At 38.4% G+C, this 24,278-nt stretch overlaps 1 protein-coding gene across 1 annotated transcript; it reads left to right on the top strand.

Annotated features, from left to right (window-relative positions):
• The first annotated feature begins 253 nt into the window (after window positions 1–253).
• On the top strand, window positions 254–24,253 carry acap1 (ArfGAP with coiled-coil, ankyrin repeat and PH domains 1). Its single transcript, XM_034303429.2, has 23 exons — window positions 254–956; window positions 2,797–2,854; window positions 5,155–5,274; window positions 5,765–5,818; window positions 5,957–6,015; window positions 6,569–6,752; window positions 7,992–8,036; window positions 8,192–8,287; window positions 9,607–9,681; window positions 9,774–9,886; window positions 10,253–10,304; window positions 10,467–10,567; window positions 10,792–10,903; window positions 13,207–13,400; window positions 14,533–14,602; window positions 14,767–14,861; window positions 15,912–16,105; window positions 16,371–16,415; window positions 18,040–18,212; window positions 18,502–18,611; window positions 18,740–18,850; window positions 19,139–19,200; window positions 21,644–24,253. Exons 1-23 carry the CDS (start codon window positions 904–906, stop codon window positions 21,742–21,744), a joined length of 2,277 nt encoding a protein of 758 aa, XP_034159320.1. The 5' UTR covers window positions 254–903; the 3' UTR covers window positions 21,745–24,253.
• Window positions 24,254–24,278: the final 25 nt, after the last annotated feature.

Below are 24,278 nucleotides of genomic sequence, written 5' to 3'. Positions count from 1 at the left end.
GAGAGTATCTGATTCAGCAGCTGGGGGTTTCTTGTTGTCAGAGTTGAAATAATATACTATAATACCAATAATGACTATTATCAGGTATACAGGACCTATAGGCTCAGACAGCAATCATCAAGGGGTTTAAATGATGGTATTCAGAAGCCCCTTTGGCTATAGTTGTCCGTTTTCTTCCAGTTTTTGAAGCTCAGAGTCATGATGTCCGGTTCACCGTCAACTTGCAGCAGCAGCAGCAGCAGGACGCGTGAAACCCGGAAGCGCAGCGCGTGGTGGGGGGCGGACCAACGACCGAGGCGCAAGAGAGAGAGGAAAGAGAGAAGAGTCTGCCGTGAAGACCTTAATTATTCCCTGAGGAGCCATCACTATCATTGTTTTTTTTTTTTTTTTTAATTACTCCAGTCTCAAAAGCTCAAGGCGTTAAATGCTGATGCGTGCAATCAGTCTGGTTAAATAGTCGCAACTTTTTGCGCCCAGTGGAGCGAAAAGATCACGCGCGCTGGATAGGAAAACCCCCCTGGTGACTTGTATACTTGGCGTTTATTTATTTCTATTTATATAGAAGTGATATTTTATGAATGTATATATGTCGCGTTTTTTATTTCGGACGCATGGATAGCAAGGTCAAGCACAAAACGTACTGTTTTAGAAATATGAACTTTCCACATCAGCTTCATGTGGGATTGCGTTATATTTTCCAAACGAGCTCGTAAATGCAGCTGTGTGATTAATTCGGAGAGCTCATAATGAGAGCAACATTTCTGGACACGGTTTAGTAGGACTGCTTGGACTGAGACTTGACGACAAACAGAAAGGCACTGCTACAGCTCAGGCTGGTACAGCTCATGACACAAGAAGGAGTAATAACATCCTTTTTGCAAATTACAAGTTTCCACTGACAACATGACTGTCAAGATGGATTTTGAAGAGTGCTTAAAGGACTCCCCCAGGTTCAGGTAAGCCATTAAAGCATATTTAATCTGCTTAACAAAACTTCCTGGCCTTCTAGTTCTTGGTTAATCTTTAGATATTCCTCCTTGTTAGAGGCCTTATCATAATACATTTTAACTTTGGACTGCAAAACTTGCTGAAAGTTGCTGGGGCTGTTTGTCATAAAATTGAGATTACAGTGGAGTGAAGTGCAAACATTAAGCTGTCCAGACCTCCCGGCGCTGGAAAGAGTGGGTTTGGTTTGAGGAATGAATGGGATGAAGGGGATTGTAAGGACATGAATTGAGTCAGCACTGATGACAAGAAAAAGGATCTTGTCCCTGCTCCCTGTTTAAATTATCTTTTTATTTTAGGAGAAGGATGCACAGGATTCTGTTAACTAAAGTTTTGGCCAAACATTCCCTTTCTGATGATATATTTTCTTAAGTGGAGGGAGCAAAACTGAGTCTTAAAATTTGTCATCCCTGCTTAGTCAAATTATAGGTTCATCCGGGCCAAAGATGACCCAAATGACTTTGGAAAGATCTAATACTAGGTTGTAGTTGATGTCGTCTTGGGTGTGGTTGTATTGCACAAAGGTGATGGTGACATTACTACCATCTATTCTTTCTTATTTTTCTTGGCTTTGATCATTATCTACAGTACACACAGGACAGTAGACCTTGTTCAAGCATCTAAATTGTTTTCTTCAAATGCCCCCACCCTCTTCTCGCTTTTTCCTTTTTGGCTGGTGGACTTATACAGTGGAAAGTGTGAGTGTACAGTCCCGGGGATGCATGTAGCAGTTAGAAACAGTCAGAGAAGGGGTGGAGTGGGTTAGAGAACAAGGCCACAGCCAGGCTCGCTCTCACTCTCTCTCTCTCTCTCTCTCTCCCTCCCTCTCTCCCCATGTTTCTTTCCTTTCCTTATCTCTCCACGCATTCTACTGTAGTGTTATCTCTATGGATATGAGTGTCTTGCATTCTTTGCTTCATGCCAAAGAACCACCTAGACATTTACAGCAAACACACAGTACATACTCACTGTCACAGACACTTTAGATAGGAAAATGGAGTGACTGGGATAGTCATTAAGAAAAGCCACAGACATAAACATAATCCAGACCCACTTTATTATAAATGTGCTGCCTCCCGTTGCTAGGTGATGCCAGTATGGGGGATGGGAGAGACAGGAAGTGAAGCGATACCAACATGATAAACATGAGACAGGAAGTGTGTTTTCAGGGGTGGATCTCTACGGAAACATCAAGTCCCTCTTGAGCACACTGTTGTATGCAAAAACAAGAAGTTAATTCATTTAAACACGGCATAGGTAATGATTATGGTGAGGGTATTGTTACATTCAGGGCCAGCATCACAAATGTATATTATTTATTTTAGCTTGCCATTATCTTGCCTCCCTTTCCCTTCTCTTTTCTGTCTAAAAACTTATGGGTCCGTACATTGCAGAGAAAATAACATGGCTCTTTTTTTTCTCTCTTGTTCTGCTCTTTTCTTGTGTGTCTGCGTGAAAGTGCTAGCGGAAGCCACAGGGTCTGAACACTGCGTGTAAGCTCAAAAACCCATGTGCAAGTTAGATGACAGGAGATACTGACACTCTCCCTGTCTCTCTCTCTTTCTCTCTCTTACACACACACACACACACACACACACACACACACACACACACGCACGCACATGCATGTGCAAGTTATACACAGAAACAAACACATGGCAGCCATCCTTGATTTACCAGTTTTGTATGGAAGTGTGTGTGTGTGTGTGTGTGTGTGAGAGAGAGAGAGAGAGAGAGAGAGAGAGGCGAAAGAACTGTAGCTATATGCTTACTGTGGTTTTCTGTCATCAGGGCAGCCATTGAGGCAGTGGAGGGGGATGTGAATGAACTGGAGACACGTCTCGAAAAGGTGAGGTGGAGACACAGAGCAAGTCAGAGTGACTCTGTGAAATAGGAATGATCAGCATAATTTTGTGGGGTTTTTTTTAAATAAAAGAACAACAGTCAACTGTAAACTTAATGAATTATACTGCTCCCTTTGTCAAATTGCTTTTTTTAAGAGAAGTGTCATTCTTCCCCTCGTTCCTCTCCAACAGCTCCCATTGCCAGAATTTAGTGAAGAGAGATAATATTCAAACCGTATTTACATGAACTGAAAGAGGAATTGCTAATTCAATGGCTTTTAACCAACCCCCCATCCAATTCCTCATCAGGATTCTGGTGAAAGTTCTCAGTAGGGATACACTGACTGTCTGAACTTTAATGTTTGGAATATAAGAGTATTGTTGATATTGCATGTCTGATATCCGATAGCGGATATTGTGTGAGATATGTGTTGGTGTCCCCATGCATCTGTTTGTCTGTGGTTGTGTGAGTGGGTCTGTTTGTCTGCGTTTGTGTATGTGCCTATGTGAGCTTATCTGTCAGTGACCCTATTTAAAACTGCTTGTTTTTTAAGCATCTTGAGTGTCAGGATTATACCTGGATAGTGGTTATCCAGATAGAAGTGCAAGTGTAAATACTTTAAGATGTATTTAAAACAGATTGCTCAACCCTTCGGGGGGCCGAGATGTCTTTTATCCAAGGTTTATGCAACTATAAAGGCATCTGTCTCCCTAAGCCACTTTCAACAAACAAATCTCCTCCCAAGACATTACATCATAACACGTGTAGTCCATGACTGCTGAGATGGACACAATAAAGAAATTAAAAACGAAGCATAACATTTCTATCTTTGATCTTTTTGATAAATCAAGTAAAATTGAGGAACAGAAAAGGAAATTAGTGGTCAGGTGTAATGAGATGATTTTTACATTAATTTACATACAGTGCCTCCAGAAAGTATTCAACCTCAGTGATTATTTCTCTTTTTGCTGTGTTGCAACATTAAATTTAAGTATATTAGAATGCGATATCTTTCTGCTCATTTTAAAGTGACTCTCCTCAGAATTATTTAAAAAAAAAAAAAAACTAAAAACTGCATAATTGAAAAGTATTTATCCCCCATCTCCTTTAGCAATATAGATTAGGACTAGTATTTCTAAATTAGGACTAGAGCTCACACTAAATATGTAAAACAGGGTACACCTGTGTATACTTGCACAATAAATGTCTCTGCCTTTGAGAGGTCTCACAGCTAAAATGGCAGATCAGATTAGTCTCACTTTCATGAAGATTAAGGAACTGGCTGTGGAGCTTCACGATGAAGTTGTTAGGAGGAAAAAAGATGAAGATGGTTATTGACACATCACAAACCTTCTTAGGAGCATTGTGAAGTCCATTATAACAAAGTGAGATACATGGAACAACCCAGACACTACCAAGATCAGGCCAAACTGAGTGCTTGGGCAAAAAGGGCAATTGTTACAGAAGTGTTCAAGAGTCCAGCTACAACACTGATGGGGTTACAGAGCTGAGAAAGGCCATGTTAGAAAATCTGAGAGCTTTTGCAAAAGGTTCTGTGGTCTGATGAGACTAAGGTTGAGCCATTTGTTCTAAAGCCAAAGCATAATGTTTGGCGCAAACCAAATACAGCCCAATACCCAGGTAACCATTCCTACAATACCCTGGGGTTGCTTTTCAGCAAGAGGAACACTGACAGCTGTGATTACCTGCGGACGTGCCACTGCTGTGCTGATATTCAGTACAATAGCACTGTGTGATATTGCTTTTATACAACAGTTCTATAAACAAGAAAGTAATAATATCGAGTAACTAACATTTCAAACTCAACATGGCCAAATATTTTGTTTATTTTTGCTCAGACAACGGAAATAGTTCACAAAGACGCCACAGCTGGATAAAGCATTGCGTGTTGCCATGCCAACACATCATCATCATCATCATCAACATATCAGCACTCTTGGAATGCCGCTTGTCCAATCAAATTAGTGGACCAGAGCTGACTGTTGTATAATTATCATTGAAGCAGTTTTTAGATTTTTTATTTTCAAAAAATTCTGATGACAGTTAAATACTTTATTTAATTTTATTTCTGTACAGACTAAAAGAGAAAAGAATTGTAAAAGAATTACATTCTGACATGCTTAAATTTCATGTTGCAAAACAGCAAAAAAGAGAAGTAATCATGGGGAGCGAATACTTTCAAGATGCTCTGTATGTGGCATACATTGGTTAGATTTCATTGTGGTTAACCTAAAACATGTATAACTAGAAGATGTAACTGGGTTTATGTTTGGGTCTGTACAGTTGGTGAAGCAGTGTAATGCCATGCTGGAAGCAGGCCGAACATATTGCCAGAGCAGTAAGAGCTTTGTAAATGGACTCAGGGAACTTGGATGCCACCTCTCTGAAGACACAACTGTGGGGGTGAGTGATCTGTTCAATTTCTTACCCAAATCTGGGTAGGAGTGTTCATGCAGAGAAAGAGAGCCATGGCTGAAAAATGAGCCTTTTCTTTTTGCTAAAGGTCACTACCTTCTATCAAATCAGTCTGAACTGGGGATTTGCTGCATTCTTTTTTTTTTTTGTGCATCGCATGCACAACCAATTAGTGTTTGGCCCTAACAAATTCCACAGCGAACTGGACATCACGGAAAGCCTCGTTCAAATTTAACCCCGCAGCATAGCCCACAATAGCATATCAGGATGTGATCACTCGTCATTATTAGCAAGAAAAGGAACTTCAACAATGTGCAGCAACCATACAGCAACCATACCACAAAGGAGAGTAATTATGAAAACAGGATCCTCTTCTTTGTATGTTCTTATTTATGGAGCATTTTATAATGAATCTGTTGTCAGTGAGAGTTTAGGTCTTTTTAATTTGGTTGTTGTCTGTTTGTGGTAAACCCTGCAGAACTGTCTGGAAAAGTTCTCCAAGAAGCTGTCCACCATCCTCGCGGCTCAGGAGGTAAAGCCAGACACACACATTTCTCCTTTTCACTGTCGCTGTTGGTAACCAACAAATATGCTCGCTTTTCCTCAGGATGTGTCTCCATATTCACTCACCCTTTTCTGTCCCTCTGTCTCATCCTCTCTGTCCTGCTAGGAGCTCATTGAAAGCACACAGAAGTCAGTGAAACTGAAGCTGCAGAGTTTTGTGAAAGAGTGAGTAACCTTCTGGAAGTTTTAAGTCACTAAGGGTTTTGTTTTGGTAATGCTGAAAATCTTTGTTAAATGTAGCATATGAGATACATTGATATTGCATACTGAAGGGTGTTCGTGAGTCATGCTGATTTGGCAGATCCCCCCACTGAGAGATGTTGCTGACTATGCTGCTGATCTTGCACAAATGTTTGATCAGTTTGATTTAATAAAATGTGGTACATATGTCAGAAAGACCATATGTATCAGTTTCAAACTAAATGTATTGAAAAGTTTGTCATACTGTTCCCTGTTCAATGAAATCCACATGGTGTTTGATGGCGGGATGGAAAACTGAACTTTGCGCACAAGAGTGTAGTGTAGCTCAACTTACAACTGGGCACGAGTCTTTTCATATTGTCTGATTTATGAACGGGTAATTTTGACCATATCTCACTAGTCATTCTCTGAGAACATATCCAGCCAGGTCTATGCTCAGTGGGATCAGACTTGCTTTGGTCAGTAACATGGATAGCTCTTGATTACACGGGTACATAAAACCTTCTGTCTGTTTCAGGGATGTGAAACGCTTTAAAGATGCACGTAAGGAATTTGAGCGCAGCAGTGAGACTCTGGAGACGGCTTTGGGGAGGAATGCTCAAGCCCCACGGGGAAAGCTGCATGAGGTTGACGAGGCCACTCAGGCCCTAATTCATGCCCGTAAAGCCTTCAGAGCAGGGACTCTGGACTATGTACTGCAGGTACACACTTATCCAGATATTCACAAACCATGATGGATGAAAATTGTCTTGCCTTCTGAGGCAAAGAAAAACGGTATTATTTCTTTATCGTAAACTTAAATGTTTCAGGTTACTTTTTATTTATTTCCCCACAGTGATATTTTTTCTTGGTGCCGATATTTAGGTAATTTTCTAGTCAATACAGGAGCTGTGTGAAAATGTGCCATCTTGAACTCACAGGGATAATTTTTTGTTTAAGCCTCACACAAAACACAGTTCAGCTAAATCCAAAATGGCTTCCTATTCATTACCTTTCTCCCCCTACTCCATCCCCTGCCCACAGGGTTTAACCTAATGGCATTTTACCTACATAGTGAATTATATACTCAATGGAGCAGCATTTGTGATTCATACACAGACATATAGACTCTGATAAGTGCCTGCTGGGAATTGTTATCTAATTACACACAATATCATTATAAATGTGTGCATAATTTTCATATATAGATATAGCTTGCAGGACAGAAGAAAGATGATACATTTACAATAACATCCTTTACAATTTAACCCCATTTTTTACCAGAAGCAGCACTCCACAGCATGTTTTAACATATATCTGCATTACCACTGTGATCATATGCAGTTTGTTAATCCACTGGGAGTTTCAGACAGCCTCCCCACAAAGCGGCTGTAGTCTTTTACACTCTGATAGTTAGCACTTTCATGAACTTTAAATTTTAACCAACACATGAGAGCATGCACTGCTACAGCAGAATTACTATAGCAGGAGGCTGGAATATTGAGCAGACATTCAGTAAAGCTTTTGCTGTGTGTGTAGTTTATTTTTTTTCTGTTCATTATTTGTCTGTGATATGTTTGACATAAACATGTTTAATTGCAGTGGAAAATGATACTTGATGACACCGTATTTCCCCTCTCCTAGCAGTTAACCGAATATCCGCACATTAACATTTACAGATATCCAAATAATAAAATTAGGTAGACTCCCTACTGTAGATGCAGCTGTGCAAGAAACCCTAAGATAAGTTACACCCATTTTCACATCTGTCTCAGGACTAGGGAGAAATCACAGAGGTTACCTGATAGATACGTATATGCTAAAACCATGGCTGTCTTTAGTGGATAATTTTTCTGGTATTATGTCTCTGTCTCACTTCTCTTTTTTTTTCTATTCCTCATTCCTTCTGTATTTCTCTCTCTCTCTCTCTCTCTCTCTCTCTCTCTGTCTTTCCAAATTAGATTAATGTTATTGAGTCCAAGAAGAAGACTGATATACTGATGGCGGTATGTTTCATCCTGTAGTAATTACTGATGTAATGTTTCCTAAATACAAAAGGAACTGAATCTGGCCAGAGAAATAACCTAATTCTTTAGAACTTCATCTGTCCAATTGTGTGTATGTGTGTGTGTGTGTGTGTGTGTGTGTGTGTGTGAAACAGATGCTCTCGCTGATGGAAACCCAGGCTACGTTCTTCCAGCATGGTCATCAGTCCCTCACAGAACTGGAGGAGTATCGTAAGCAACTCAGTAATGAGGTGAGAAGCAGAAATCACCAAAAGATGTTTGACCTACGTACAGATTATGTATTAATCTGTAATTTCGGTACAAATATATAATTTAATCTCGACAAGAGAGGGCTTTTTGGAAGCAGTTGTCATGTTTTCTTATCTGACACGGCATAAGGATGGACAGAAACAGTTATGTGAGAAGGCTTAGAGCAGCAACAGGAAACAGTGCACAGCAAACTTCTAACCACTCGTGTGTCTTCCATATAAATCAGTACTTTAGTGAAACTGTGAAAATATCACATAATATTGTTGTGTGCATCACTTTCATGGAAGTTGCTTATTTTTGAGTTATATATTTTTTATTTATTTATTTTTTTAAGTATTACAAATAAATATCTTATCGATTATGATTAAATATGGTATTAAAAGGTCCATGTTTTTACTCCATATTTGCCATTACTCTAAAGCCCTAAAACAGGATAAAAGCATTAGATACAAGCTCTCGACTCGACAAAATTCTTCTCCACTGAAGTGTTTTCTACAGAGGTGGTTATCTAACGAGTGAGTCGTTTGAGACAGGAAGCACAGTCACCTTGTACTGGCCTGTAAAAGCCACAAAACCTGCTACAAAACTTCCTGCCTACACAGGAAATGGTGACAGACTGAGTGTAAGGATTATATTACAGAGCTTCATCTTTTAGACATAGATGGCTTTAAAAAATACCATCTGTTTGCTGTAACAAAGTAGGAAATAAGGTTGTAATTGATGGGCAGCGTTGAAGATAAGGAGTGAGAGAACATGTCATTTTTATAAAACATGGACCTTGTGAGACAGAACAGGAAAAAAAACAAAAATAATTGGATGGAATGGCTTGATAATATCCCGGAAAAAGGAAGACAGTGAGATACTGTTTTACTGTGTTTCACAAGAAATGGTCATCCTTGCTCACTGGATTGGCAAAAATGAATCCAAAAAAATCTGATCACTGTGTTGATGACTCAGAGAGCTGGATCTTATGAAACTGTAGAATATCAAAAGAGGGTTAAACTTCTAGTAGAGAGTTCACGACAGTAAATGAGCAATAAGTTTCACAAACCTGTTGACTTGGACAGGAAAACAAATGTCAACACTTCCTGCTTCCTGTTTGTGGAAGTATTAAATGCCAAATTCTTTTGACTTGCAGTTGAATATAATTAGCTGTAATATAGAACCATTGCTGTGCTTCCTAAACAAAACTGCTTTTTAAATGAATAGTACTTTATATATGGATGAAATGCAGAGGGGTCAGGAGAATGAGTCTCTCTCTCTCTCTCTCTCTCTCTCTCTCTCTCGCTCTGTGTCTTAGTACACACAACTAGTTCTAAACTCTGCAAGAGATAAGAGGGACATGGAGCAGAGACATGGTGACATTAAGAAAAAGGTAGTCACCCAGACACACACCAAACAAACGATTATTCAAGTAAAGTGTATCAAATGTCATGGTAACACATTTGTGCCATATTTATTTATCAGGATGAGACCTATGATGAATCAATCTTGGACTTCAGTCCAGATGCATCCAGTGGAATTGCCATGGAGGGCTACTTGTACAAGAGAGCCAGCAATGCCTTCAAAACATGGAGCAGGTGCAACACACCTCTCTGCTTCCCTCTGTCCATCTTCATTTAGCTAGCCATCACATACACGTCTGATAGTAGTTATTATTAACATTTGTGCACTCATTATGTTGGTAATTATTTCAATGCTGCAATTTGTAAACGTTTAAACTGTTTCTCGTGAATATTCTGTGATTCTCAATATTGCCATGCAAAGGATCTCACTAGTTTTTCAGTGCAGTTCATTCACAGGCAGCAGAGGGCTTTACAATTTTCAAACTGCAATAACACTGCGCATAAATCACCATAATACTCTCCTTCTTTCTCCCAAATACGGTTGTACTGGAGTGTATTTCATGAGTGCTTGCTATCTCATTCCCTGTTTGATTTTTGTAGGCGCTGGTTTTCCATTCAAAAAAACCAACTGGTCTACCAAAAGAAATTCAAAGTAGGTATCACATGTTTTCACAGCACATAAAACAAATTACATTTATATAGAAAATCTCTTAATTTTTCTCACACTACTGTGTATGTGTACGAGTATTGAATAACAACAGAGGTCTATTTGACTTGACACCCGCAAACGTTGGTGTTCTGTTTCTATGTTTAGGAGCAGCCCACTGTGGTGGTGGAAGACTTGCGCCTGTGCACAGTGAAACCCTGTGCGGAACAGGAGAGAAGGTTCTGCTTTGAGGTTGTCTCACCCTCAAAGTGAGTGTGTTTGACAAGCATGCTAGCTGTGGTGTCAGTTTATTGTGTGAGATGGTCAAGTGTTACTGAAGCTGTAAAAAGTCTATCTGTAGATATACAATGCGTTTAATTACATTTTATCGTGCTCTGTGCATGTAATGAGCCTACATTTATGTTTATTGTGTGCGTATGCGTGCATGTTCATGCGTGCGTGTGTGTGTGTGTGTGCGCGCGCACGTGTGTAGGAGCTGTCTATTGCAGGCAGATTCAGAGAGACAGCAGCAAGGCTGGATGAGTGCTGTGCAGAACAGCATTGCTTCAGCATTTCAGGAGAGGAGAGAGGACACATACAGCCCTGTAAGACACACACACACACACACACACACACACACTCTTAAGCATTTGGGGCTCCTCAGGCCTATTTGTCATATTGACTGAGCACTTGCTTAAGTGACAGAAAACAAAAGCACTTGAAGATCTGCCGGTAAAAATGTATCAACAGTTGTCAGACAAGACTACTGCATGTCCACATTAAAAATAATTTTATTTGAACCCTCATTTATACAGTATTTCCAATTTTGTTTCCCCGATTTTCTCCCCATCATACAACAGTTAGCAACCAGGGAGGATGAAAGCTAACATGCGCTTCCTCTGAGACACGTGAAGCTTATTCAAACTTATTCAAACTGCTGCTCATTCTATGTCACAGGGCAGTGTAACACACTCAAAGGAAAGCACTGTCTGCCCTCTGCCGCATACGTGAGCTCCTAGATGCCTAATTGCTGATGATCCTAATTGCTTAGAGTCACATTTAATGTAGAGGGGAGAGAAAGTAACGCCATCCCTCTCACCCAAAGAGCACAGAAAAGTTTCCTCAGACGATTTTCCTCTCTTGGCTCCCAGCCACGGATTGCTGTAGCATCATTGGAATTCAAAGTTGCGGAATTCAAAGTATTGTATTTCTGAACAATAGGGTGAACACTTTTCTGTTGTGCCATTCAAGAGCCCCCTTTCGCCCAATTTGTGACGGTGGTTATACTCAACCTTGCTTCAACTAGTCATGGAAGTTTAGTAGAAAAACTAACAGCTTAGAAGCTAAGTATTGGACTAAGTGTTAACGTCATTAAAAATCAGAGACATTACCTGGGCTTCTTCACATATAATTTTAATTACAGAATAATCATATCAGTTAGCATTTGCTTATAATTGGGCATCGTGATGACGAAGTACCAAGAGTGATGAGTATAACAATGAAATGTCATGTAATGGGCAATATGGCAGAAATTGATGTTTAAATGAAAATAGAACATGAAACAGTACTCTGTTGGTTCAATTTCCAAATTTTCCTCCTAGTGTCTTTTGTTCTCTGCCACTTCAAATATACATAATAAACCACACACACTCCTGATTATAATGGTGCTGAGCTGATTTTTAACAAATTTAAAAAAGATTTAGAGGATTACACTGACAAATATTTTAAGACATCATACGTTTTTGATATTTACTACACACTCTATAGCCCTTATTTTTCACAGTTATTAATATATGTGGTCAAATCTGACTATACAATGAGCATATGTAAATTCCACTGACAGTTTCCTTATTCATGTTTCACCTTTGGCTTTATAATCTCACTTACTTCTGGTCAGTGTGTGTACATTGGAGCATAATATTTTAATCTGAAAATGCCTGATTCTAGTTTAATAATGAAACTCAATATTGTCAATAATAGCAAGTACAGTAAAGAAAGTAGTATAAGTAATAATAAAATGGAGAAACTTGTACTAAAATATAGGTAACAGTGTTTTGTGTCAAGGTGTGTTAATGGGCTCAGACATGGATCTTTATAAGATCACTATTATTTTTTTTTTATTTCAATAATAGGATCAGTTGCATACAGCAGGGAACAGCTGACTTGGGTACGGTGTCTTGAACAAATGAACCACGTGTCAGGGCTTTCATATAAACACTAAAACACAGCAGATACAATTCTGTCATGGAAAAGATGCAAAAGTCTGCTCTGAATTCAGGATCGGTTTATTTATTCAGGAATCTATCTAGGATGGAATCTATGGCTCTAAATATGTCCTATTCACAAATGAATAAAACCTACCTGTGTATAGACTTTACCGAATGTCCTGCAGGTGAGGTTTGAAAATTGTTTCTGATTTTGGTGTTTAACAGTTTTATAAAAAAAAACAGAACCCACTTCCATAACTATCTTTATTTGCAGTATCATTGGTGATAAGTACCTCTAGCTCAGCTTCACCGAAATGTTTTTTTTTTCCCCCTCTTTCGTTTACTTCTTTTCTCTGAGCTGGATAGCTTTTTGAATGCTTTCCTGTTTATTGTTTCACTGGCACAGTCATAATTTAGGGGTGTATTTTGTGTAAATTATAAATGTACTGTATGAGGGTAAATTGAGGCTTGTTGTATGCTTATGACATGTAAATAATGGACTAGTGAACAGGAGCTTGTTTCCATGCAGCTGAAGCTGATTCATTATTTGTGCTTTAATCACCAAACAATTTAAATTAATCAGATTCATTCATTCATACATCATTCCATGTACTCAGCTTTTCTCTTGTTTCTGTGTGACATTGATGAAGGGCCTATGTCAGTATGTACATGTATGATGATTATGTGTGTGTTTGTGACAGAGGGAGCGCTGCAGCTCTGTGTCAGGCAGCAGTATGAATCTGGGTATTGGAGAGCAGAAGGACTGTAAAGCCCTGGAGGAGGTTCAGGCTATACCCGGGAACAGCCAGTGCTGTGACTGTGGAGAACCAGGGCCAGACTGGGCTTCCATTAACCTGGGCATAACACTCTGTATCACCTGCTCTGGTATACACAGGTAATACACACACACACACTCTCACAAAAATACTCAGAAAGATACTGCTGTAAAATGTACATGCTCTAGGGGTTAAATATGTAGCCAAAATTTTATATAATAATATTTTTACCGTTTTAAAATGTACAAATATCTGTGGGAATAGAAGTAAATATAACAACCAGAACTGCAACAACTACTAACAACTACTGCAATGTTTTTCACATAAGGTATCACACACATTACACATTTTTTTTATATTTGGGCAGTCATGTAAACTGCAATGAAACAAACCACAAACTATTTTATAAATGATTTTATAATGAGCCGTCAAATAGTGCTGCACCACAAACCAAGTCAGTGGCAGTGCAAAAATAGCTAATCACCACAAATCATTGATTTCTTAGTGTGATAGAGCCTGTGACAGGTGCAGGGGATGCAGTCAAAATGGTGTAATCACAGTTGTTATGGCACAGAGTTTCGATGTTATGCGGTTGTCATTCACTGCAACATGTATGCGAAAACTACTTTTTAACCCGTGCTGCTTTTTAGTCAGTGCACCCCTTTTGTCAACATTCACGCAACACACAAAGCTTAAGCCAGCCTCAAAGGGAGGGTCAGTTATTTTGAAGATAGAACACTTTTTTTTATATTTTGTTTACGTCACATTCTGTTACTCGGTCAGCTGTTAATAAAATACCTGTTAAGAGGAAAAACTCTTTCCTCTCTGATGCCCCAGATGCTGTAAATGGGCTAACAAAAATATATGGCCCACAAACATCCAGGAGAAGGAGGTGTCTCTACTTGCCTGTCAGTCATCTTGCCTGTCAGATCAGAAAGCTCTGCCTCTTGCACTAGCATTCAGGTGTTCTAGTCTGAAACTGAGTAGAGCGACTGTATTTACTTCTGGTTTCAAAACAGCTAGCATCATTTACCTTTCAGTGAAATCTCTGACCATATCCTTTATGCAGTTAAAAACTTGCACAACCCAGGAACAAGTAACATTTAAAGGCAAATACATCAGTCGTCTTTGTAGTTTTGTTCAGCCGCAGCAGAAATGCATTTAAAAAAAAAACGGTATTTAAAATCTTTATTTATTTATGCTGATACACATCCCATCAGTAACAGACATGTATCTTTTCTGTCTCTGTAGGAGTCTGGGTGTCCATTTCTCTAAAGTACGATCTCTAACTCTGGACTCATGGGAGCCTGAGCTCATAAAAGTAAAACACACAGACCACTGTCTTTTTTTTTTTTTTTTTTTTTTTCCTCTGAACATTTCACAGATTCATGTCAGTGTTTGAGGTGTGACATTGATTATTCACACCTTCACACACTTCTACACTCATTCTCTTTCTTCCTTGTCACTCTTTCATTCTCTGTGTAGCTGATGTGTGAGTTGGGAAACGCTGCCATTAACCGGATCTACGAGGCACGCATTGATGAGATTACGATAAAGAAACCACACCCTTCCAGTCCCAGGTACGCAAATGTATCCTGTTTTACACTCCCGTTCATCAGCAATACAAACACCTGCTCAATATTGGTTTAAGGCATATACTTTGTAATAATCTGAATCCATGCTATCCGTACCCTGGTTGAGTATCTTTCCCATTTCGTTATGGTACCTGTGAAAGTAGGAAGCATTCTCTGGAGGTTATGGGGTGGTGATTATCATTTCCTGTGTGATTGTAGAGGTAAAAAAAAAATTCACACTAACAACAAAATTTTTAAGATCTTTAAAGACTGAGTTAGCATTTACATGCTGATTGAAGAGACAATAAGCAGGCCATCAATCAGAACTTTCCGCGTTATCCCTTGTATTCGATGGGATCATTACTGTATACTTCTGCGCATTACAATGTGTTAGAAAAGCAGTTTGTTTTTTTTAAAAACATTTGTTATTGTACGGGTCACTTGGAAATAGAAATTACAACAAAATGTTGATTGGGTACCAGGCCAAGCCGGTGGTGGCTCAGTGGTTAAGGCTTTCAGCTACTACTCAGAATGTTGTGAGCTCAAATCCCATCACTACCAAGCTGCTACTGAGCAAGGCCCGTAACCTTCATCTGCTCAACTCAGTTGTAAGTCAGTTAAAAGTGTCTGCAAGTTGAGTAAATGTAAATTTAATACTTCACCAAGTTTTAATGCTTTTTATGTATGGACTGTTACACTGCCCTCTGCTGTCTCCTCACTGACATTACGAGACATACATTACTATCATATTTCAGGCTACAAAAAAATTACCAAAAAAAAAAAAAAACATTAATGTCTTTGTGCTTTCCTCCCCTGCATGCACATCAGAGAGGAAGGGCAGGTAACAGTGATGCAGACTGTTTCTGACATGCATATGAGTAAATAAATTGCATGAATTTGAGCATGAGTTTCACTGAAAATTGCTGTGTTGTGAGCTACATACATAAGCATGAATTGTGAAGATGTTGAGAGTGATTTTGTCAGTTATGGCGATCAGTTTCTGATCATGTGTTGTGTTACAGACTGTAAGGTTGCATTGTTCTATCATTTCCTCAGGCAGGATAAAGAGTCGTGGATACGTTCAAAATATGTGGAGAAAAAATTCATCCACAAGCTTCCTGAAACAGGGCGGGGTACGCCACTGCGTCGCTCCAGTGCACGCCGTCATCGAGCAGCAACACAAGACAAACTAAACCAACGTCCTCCCCTCAAACCCAAACCCAACAGAGCCACCCTGGCACGGAACACAGGTTACACACACACACTTGCTTCACATGTGAATATAAATATACTGTGTTTTATATAAAAGAGTGCAGAGAGATTAAGAAACTACTGTTGCTTGTTAACTGTCTGCATTCCAGCTTATGTCCAACACAAACAAAAACTGGTTAAATTAAAATATAATCCTCCTTACTGTTGGAAGGGAAAAATTGTGAAAAATTGTAAATCTGTTTGTGTTGCCTTGAGACAAATACTCAAGCTAAGTGAACAAATTTCATGTGATGTCTTCTGCAGGCCTGACCCCAAGTGAAATCATGAACAGTACTGGCTCTCACAAAGGTCTCTCTCTCACTCGCACATACACACACATACACACACATACACACACACACACAAGTTTTGTTTTTGTTATTATTTATTAATTTATCATTGCTTTGTATGTAAAGTGAATCATTTGGTTTGGTATTTGTAATGCTTTAGTCATTACCGCCACACACAAGTTCAGACCTGGACAAATTGAGTTCAAGTCATGACCAAGATGACAATTTTTTTAAAATAATTATATTTATAAAGATTTAAAATACCCCTGTAGATAATTAACATTTATTAGACTTTGCGATGAGTACGACTACATACAGCTCTCTAAATATTGCATGTCCCCTGCATTCTAATTGAATGCAAATAAGGTTAAGATACAAGGTTATACGATTTTTCCCTTCTCATTTAAATAGGCAATTCTGGAATATGTGCTCTCACAAGAATTTATGCAGTTTCATGCAAACTATGCACTATTTGCAAGCTTGCAAATTTGTTCTACTTTTTCGAAATTTCCACAGAAACAGTGAGTTCTGGAAAAATAAGTACACTATGCCTTTTATCAGTTAAAAACGCTGTTCATGTGTAGCTCATGTGTTCATATTTCATACTCTCCTTACCAAGAAAAAATGCATTAGCCCTGCGTAACTTGTTTCTGACAGATAATGATGAAATCACATTGAACAAACAAGAGAAAAACATGTGCAAATTTATTTGGAGCACAAATGGCATTTGTCAGTTTACTAAAGCACTTTCAACCAAAATGCAACAAAAGGAAATTTTTGTATTTTCACAAACTTTCCTGTAGATTTAGCTAAAGCAAGTGAGAGGCAATCACTGAGTAACATTTGTGTTTCTTTGTATGCTTGATCACCCAGACGTTTAAATGGATGTTGGGTTTATCAGAGTAACATTTAGGTACCTATATACCTATCTGAAAGTTTTGTGATTATAAATTAACAGAGGAAAGTCAAATCTCTTTGCAGAGGAAGTTTCACTATGAGAAGGTGATATTTCAGATTTGCTGAGAGTAAATCATTCTTGCTTACCAACTTAGAAACTTACAAACTTAGGAACTTGTTTCAAGTCAAATAGACCTGTAATACTGTCTTTTAAAGCTATCATATACTTTTGCTGTGGACTTACACACGCACGCAGTAAAAATAGCAACTAATTTAAATGACATCAAACATTTGCATTTGAACAGGCAGATGATGTGTGCTAAAATACTAAATGTGGTGTTAGTAGTAAATGGAGTAGATTTGGTCTCCTATGTACTTCTCAGCCATTTGTACTAGGGGAGAACATCCAATAAAAATCCATCATATAATACTGTACAAACACCTATCATGTTTTTTGTAGTGTAGTTATCAAATCATTTGTTTTGGGACCTGGAGTATTTTTGAAAAGACTTTAAGCTTTAAACTATGCTTTTGGTAGTTGATTAAAACAATATAGAAATATGGATTCCTTCAGGCATAACTGTTTTAAAATCTTGTAGCTTATTTCAAGAAATAGATCATTTCACTATATATTGACTTGATGATGTACATATACACACTCATTGCATTATAATGTTCCAAAAACTTTATCACACAGAAGACTTCCTGTCTATACTCCCTCTTACAGTCTGTGTGTGTGTCTGCAGATGAGGAAGAAGAGGAGGACTTGAGTGGTCTTCACCCTGGTGCTCTGCTCTACCGATCTGCAGCACTTCAGCATTTCCCTGTTATGGCCGATGCTCTAGCTCACGGAGCTGATGTTAACTGGGTTAATGTGGCTGAGGAGAGCAAAACGCCACTCATACAGGCCGCGACCGTGGTATGTGTTTACGTGGGAGTGTTTATAATTGTTTATAAGAATGTGTGAGTGCCTGTGTATTTATGCAGTTTGTGGTGTCAGCATCATGAGCAGAGCAGAAAGAGCATAACGTGGGCTGTGCAAGTGTGGTGTAACAGGAAGTAGCACTGACATTTGACCAGTGTGAAAGTGCATGGTGTTGTGCAGGCTGTTTGTGTCTAATTAACATGCACGCATTTGTGTGTGTACATGTCAGGTTATTTAGGTGGGAAGGCATTAAGGGCATTAATGTATCCTGTATCTTCTGCAGAATTCTCTGGCAGCGTGTGAGTTCTTGCTGCAGAATGGCGCTAATGTTAACCAGGCTGACTCGAATGGAAGAGGACCCTTACACCATGCTACTATACTGGGACATACAGGGTACACACTCACATACACACACTACAAAACATTTGGGTTACCCAACTCTAATGTAACCCAAAAGATTTTTAATTTAATTGCAAGAATCCTGTTCCTAGTACTTGACAACAGTGTGTGTGTTGTGCCAGGCTGGTGTGTTTGTTTCTGAAGAGAGGAGCCGACTACAACAAAAAGGACATAAGCCAAAAAGACCCGATCACCATAGCTGTAGAAAGTGCCAATGCTGATATTGTTACACTGTGAGTCAAGGGGGGAGGGGTATGAGACAAAAAAACATTTCAGAAAGTTTAATTATAATGCTTCCATCTTGTAAAAAGGTTTTGTGGTTATTAAACACCCACTTCCATTGTTAAATTCCCCATCTTAACCTTTGCAAATGAGAGCTCTCACTCAATAATTACAATGTCAGTTTTAACCATCTTAACCATTAGAACATAAATTCCATCAAAGCAGAACATTACTAACTTGAGTTTGGAGAGTTAATGGATTTAAACGATGACTAAATATCTCTTTCCTTTTCCGCACAGCCTCCGAATAGCCAAGATGAACAAGGAGATGCGAGAGATGGATGGCGGCTTCGCCCAATCAGGTCACTCTGAGGGGCTGGGTGGTGCTGGGGGAGGCGGGTCTGGGGATCTAATTGGTCAGACCAAGAAAAGCTTTCAGGCCTTTAAAAGCCATCTTAGTGGGTGGGGTCTGGGAGGGCAGAACGAATAGGTGGCATATTTTGTCAAAAGAATATGGGCATCAGAATAATGTGCCACACTGAATGAAGTTTGTGGTTCTTTAGTGGATATGTGCAAAGGGCTAGGCAATAGGACAATATATCAACTCTGTGATAAAGTATGTTACAGTACTTTTCTAAAAGTATTGTGTAATGTTTCTCTGGCCCAGATATTAGCCCCACACCCAACCAAAGCTGAGCTGATAAGTGCTTCCTGATTTTCCAAAAAAAAAAGTGACACAGAGCATATGTAATTTCAGCAGAATATTTGGTGCTGGGTGGGATGAAGGAATAGTCTCCGAAGTGGTTTTATTGCAAATACAATTCCCTTTACAGCCAGCAGGGGGCGTTAGACATCACTGCTCCTTTAAAATCCAACTGTTCAGTATTTCCCATTAAATAATTTGTTCAAAGATGTAATAATTTTAATATATCACCGAAACCATCGCATTTCTTTTTTGTGGCATCACTAATTTGCCAACATAAAAATCGTTTAAAAAAATCTTAAAGTATCACGATAAGATCATTTTGCCATATCTCCCAACCCTGTATGTGCAAAGTGGTAAAACTCAATATAAACAAACAGAAACCCTTCAATAAAGAGCCCTTTACCAAGTCGACACTGTTTTACTATGAACCGAGAACACCACAGTGTGCCGGAAAGTATTATTATATTGTAGATTATTATCCTTCCACCAGAATAGAAAGCTACAGCAAACCTTTTGTTCTTGTGTAATATAATGTAAAGTGTTTAATATGTATAATTTAGCACCCTGTATAATTGTACATAGTCAGTGTATGTAGTTATGTACATTATGTATATTTCATTAAATCTTAAATAAAAGTTTACATGATGTTTAGAATAGGCCAACACTGTCAGAAAAGGGACAAAGTCACAGTCATAAACTGTTGTTTCATGCTTCTAATGAACTTTTGGTCAAAAGCAATAGAAAAAAATGCTGAAGCATTGAGGGCTGTCCTATTAGCATACGCTTGTTAAGCGCTCACTGTGGTAAATATTTGCAGTTTTGCTGACTTCTTTTTGTTTGCCGAGAAGCTTCATAATGGCAGCTTGTCTCTATGTCAGTGTCTCTCTGTGTAAATGTGTGTCTCGCTGTCTCTGTGCGTGTTTTATGTTTGTCCTGAGATGGACGGCCAAGTTTCCACTGCTTGCAGTGTGTGTCGTCTGCACTGCGTGTCACAGGTAATCGATCCTGCAAGCTGTTGTGCCTTTTTTTTCTTTTCCTCCTTTTCTGCTCATCTGTAAAAGCTGAACTAATAATACACTGATGTGATGCTAATATTAGATCTCTGTATATTGGCTAATACCCAATACTGACATGATACTGACATCCTCAAAATAACCAGGCCAATTCTTTACAAACCTCTGTCACCAAGTTGTGTGTGATGACGTCAGGCTTTAAGAAACCTGTGTCAGTGCACTGACAAGTCTGATCCAATATCAATCCAGGATTTTCCAATAATGGTACTCAATTCGGATCAATACATCCCTAAGCAGCACTTTTCCCCCCACTCAATGTATGTTGCATGCTGCTTTTAGTCTTTCCAGGAGAGAAGGAAAAGGAAATTAAAGGTGCTCATGTTGCAGTGCAAATCCCTGGTTTTACTTTAGAAATGCCTTCTTTTTGACACTAACATTTAATACAGCATCTGTTGTATTAAAGGGCCTGCTGAATGTGTGTGTGTCTCTATCTGTTTGTGTCTGCATTTGTGCCTCTACGTGTGTGTGTGCATGTTTTTACAGTCATGTAATTTTTGTGCCACTGACATTCTGACATAACACTCAGTAACAGAATACTTTATTAAGAAGGTAGAAATAAATTCTGCTGTATATTGTGTACTGACAGAGTGTTTTACAAGGAGGTGGGGAGTATCAAGTGTGCAAAATATAAAGCACAAAGTGAATTGGATGCAATGAGGAAGGAAGCAGTGTACACTAGCGTATTGTTCTATTGACAGAACTATAACTTCCTGACGACATGCTGCCAGCAGACTTTGAAATCTTCTCTCCACCCAACACACCTGATTATTCTCTTTACCAAGCCCTTCGACTTGGATCAGGTTTGTTGGAAAGTTGAGGAAATTTAAATCTGTGCAGGTCAGTGCGTCGGTAGAACTGGAGTTGGGAAGCACTTAACCTGACATTAGAAAAATGTGTTGCAAATGTTCATTAGAAATTTGATATATAAAATTGTGGAAATGATTATGCTTGTTAATTCAAGCCCTTCTGTTTCTTTTCACTCCAATCCCCCTATCCCTTCTCCTATCTCTCGCTCTCTCTGTGCAGGTGATGAAACCTATCATGATATCTTTAGGGATTTCTCTCAAATGGCTTCCAACAACCCTGAGAAGCTGAAACGGCGCAGTACTGATATTAAAATCCCATAACCACCAGGTGCAAGACTGTACCTGTTTCTCTCACTATCTTTAATATACAGACATGGGCTGGAAGGTTTAGTGTTATTTCATAAGTGTGTCTTGCTTTTTTGCCTTGTCATCACCTGGCTGTGACACACACAGAGAAGTCAGCTATGAAATCTGTAAGCTATGGTATGTTAACACCCTTGATCTTTGAGCCTGAGCCCCATTAGGTCACTAGGCGATAATGTGCAGCTCGTTTAGCAGTGTTGCTATGCCACTACACTGCTGTAGTTTTAGCTTTGCTCTGTGATTGCCAGTGTTCTCTTTAACCACACTGGTATCAGGACTGTGTAATAAGACTCGGAAGTGAAAACTCCTGGTTGTCTCATCAAATTATTCTGATCATGGTTTCTATTCATATTTGTGTTGTTCTTTTTTTTTTATTAACATAATACAGCAAATTTCTATTGTATGTTTTGAGAGATATTGGATATCCCTAAATTTTATAGACTGGATTATTTTTCAGTCTGAACAGTTTCTATTTTAATTCCACCTTCTCGGGAAACACACCGTGCATTAGTCATAGATAAACTGTTAATTTCCTGCAAGTGTTTTTCATTTCCTTTTCATGACAACAATTACAAAATTACTTTTCTCAGTTTTTTGTTGCATAAGCATTGTGATATCTATGCATGTCTTGTTAAGAGAAACAAAAGATTTATACATGATCTTCCCAGAGAAACAGTAGAAAAATAAACTTGCTTGCTCATGTGTCTTCTTGTAGCTCAGAGATGTAGCAGAAGTGATTACTATGCAGATACAGTGCTGTAAACAACAACTTCCCAAATGGCAGGTCCCCAGTGACTGATCCTCAGTGAGATATACTTATGTCTTTTGTACCCAAGTATCATAATAGTAGTTAATTTTTGTACCTAAGCATCATCAGAGTAATATCACTGATATCCTCCTTAAACAACAGAATTGCAAGAAAACACTTATCAAGCTTTTTATTTAATCAAGCGTATCTTAAGTCTCAAATTCTAGAATAACAATAACAAATATTACAAAATTATCTTATTTATTAAATGATTATTAATTAAAACTATACAGTTCTTAAATAAAACAAACTTAAACTAAAAACACAATCAAATGTAATCAAGTACATGTAGTCATGAACATAGAAAAACAGAATCAGCAAATTGGTCAAAAGCAGAGACCCATCATGTCAAGGACAAAACCACTCAGCTACTTCAAACATCAACTGAATTCAATGCACCCCGATGTTAGTTCAAGGAATCTAGTTTAAAAACAACAAATATATCCTTGTAATTTATTAGCTAGTAGTGCACACACACACAAACATTATCAATCATGAAAGCAAAAAAAAAAAAAAAAAAAAAAAAAACACTTCAAATGATAATGTACTGAATAATTTATCAAATAAGGATTTACAGCTAATTTAAAATGCTCCTTTTTTGACAACAGCACCAAGTATGCACGTTGCAATCAATGAGTATGCTTATGAAACAAATCCCTAGTTTCATTTTTTAAAGTCAGAGGTTTCCATTATGTGTGCCAGATTCAGCCATGTTTACTGATCTTGTATGTGTAGTGTTTTTCAGTAGAGGAGCTAATAGACGCAGTCGATTAAGGATCATACGTTTATCTTTAAGAGCTCAAAGCAAATCAAAGTCTCATATTTAAAAGCACTCAGACACTGACATGTCTTTTAGAAGATTTCAGTGGCTACTAAATAATCCATATACACCATATAGTAATCCTATGTTTGTTTTTAATCATGGGCATTACATGGACCACAATGAATAGTAAGACAGATAGGATAGCAAAATATAAGGTACTGGGCCTCCGAGACTAACTGCTGAAAAATAATCAGCTTAGCTGAGTCATTGAGCACACATAATGTTTAATTTGATGATTTCAACAGATGGGTCACAGTGACCTCAGCGAAGCTCAAATAATGTTCAATGAGTAACTGCCTTTCATGCAATAACGTAAAACACCAGTAACAAGCATGCCTGGCTAAATATGTACAAGTTTGCCTCAACTATCTAACCAAATCGCTCACCAATCCACCTGTGGACCTTTGAATAAGATACCCAACTAGCAAGAGCTGATCCTCTGTAAGCAATATCAGTGGTCCACAGGAATGTCTCACTGGTAAGAATGAATGTTGAGTCTCAGCTTTGCTTTACATGGTCAAAAATTTAGCACATAATTAAAAGAAATTGCTAATGTTAAACCTAATTTACATTTAAACCTCAACCATTTATTTTGTGTCTTGTCATGTTTTTGTAGAATACTCCTAGTTGAATAAGGTTTGAATATTTTTACAATGCCGCAATTTAAATGTCATTAAAAGACCATCACGCCATGAAACTTCTGTTAATTGTGCTTTCTAACCAAGCCAACTGAAAGATGTCAAAAAGCTTCAACCATAATCCAACACACTGTAACACATACATCTTAGGCAAACAAATTTAGGCCACCGTCTGTCCAAACGACTGATATAATAACTCATATTAAAAAAAAAAAAAAAAAAA

The sequence above is a fragment of the Pangasianodon hypophthalmus genome, chromosome 4, assembly GCF_027358585.1.
Source record: "Pangasianodon hypophthalmus isolate fPanHyp1 chromosome 4, fPanHyp1.pri, whole genome shotgun sequence".
NCBI lineage: Eukaryota > Metazoa > Chordata > Actinopteri > Siluriformes > Pangasiidae > Pangasianodon > Pangasianodon hypophthalmus.
The sequence above is the reverse complement of the archived record's forward strand: the minus strand, read 5'-3'. Positions and strand labels throughout refer to the sequence as shown.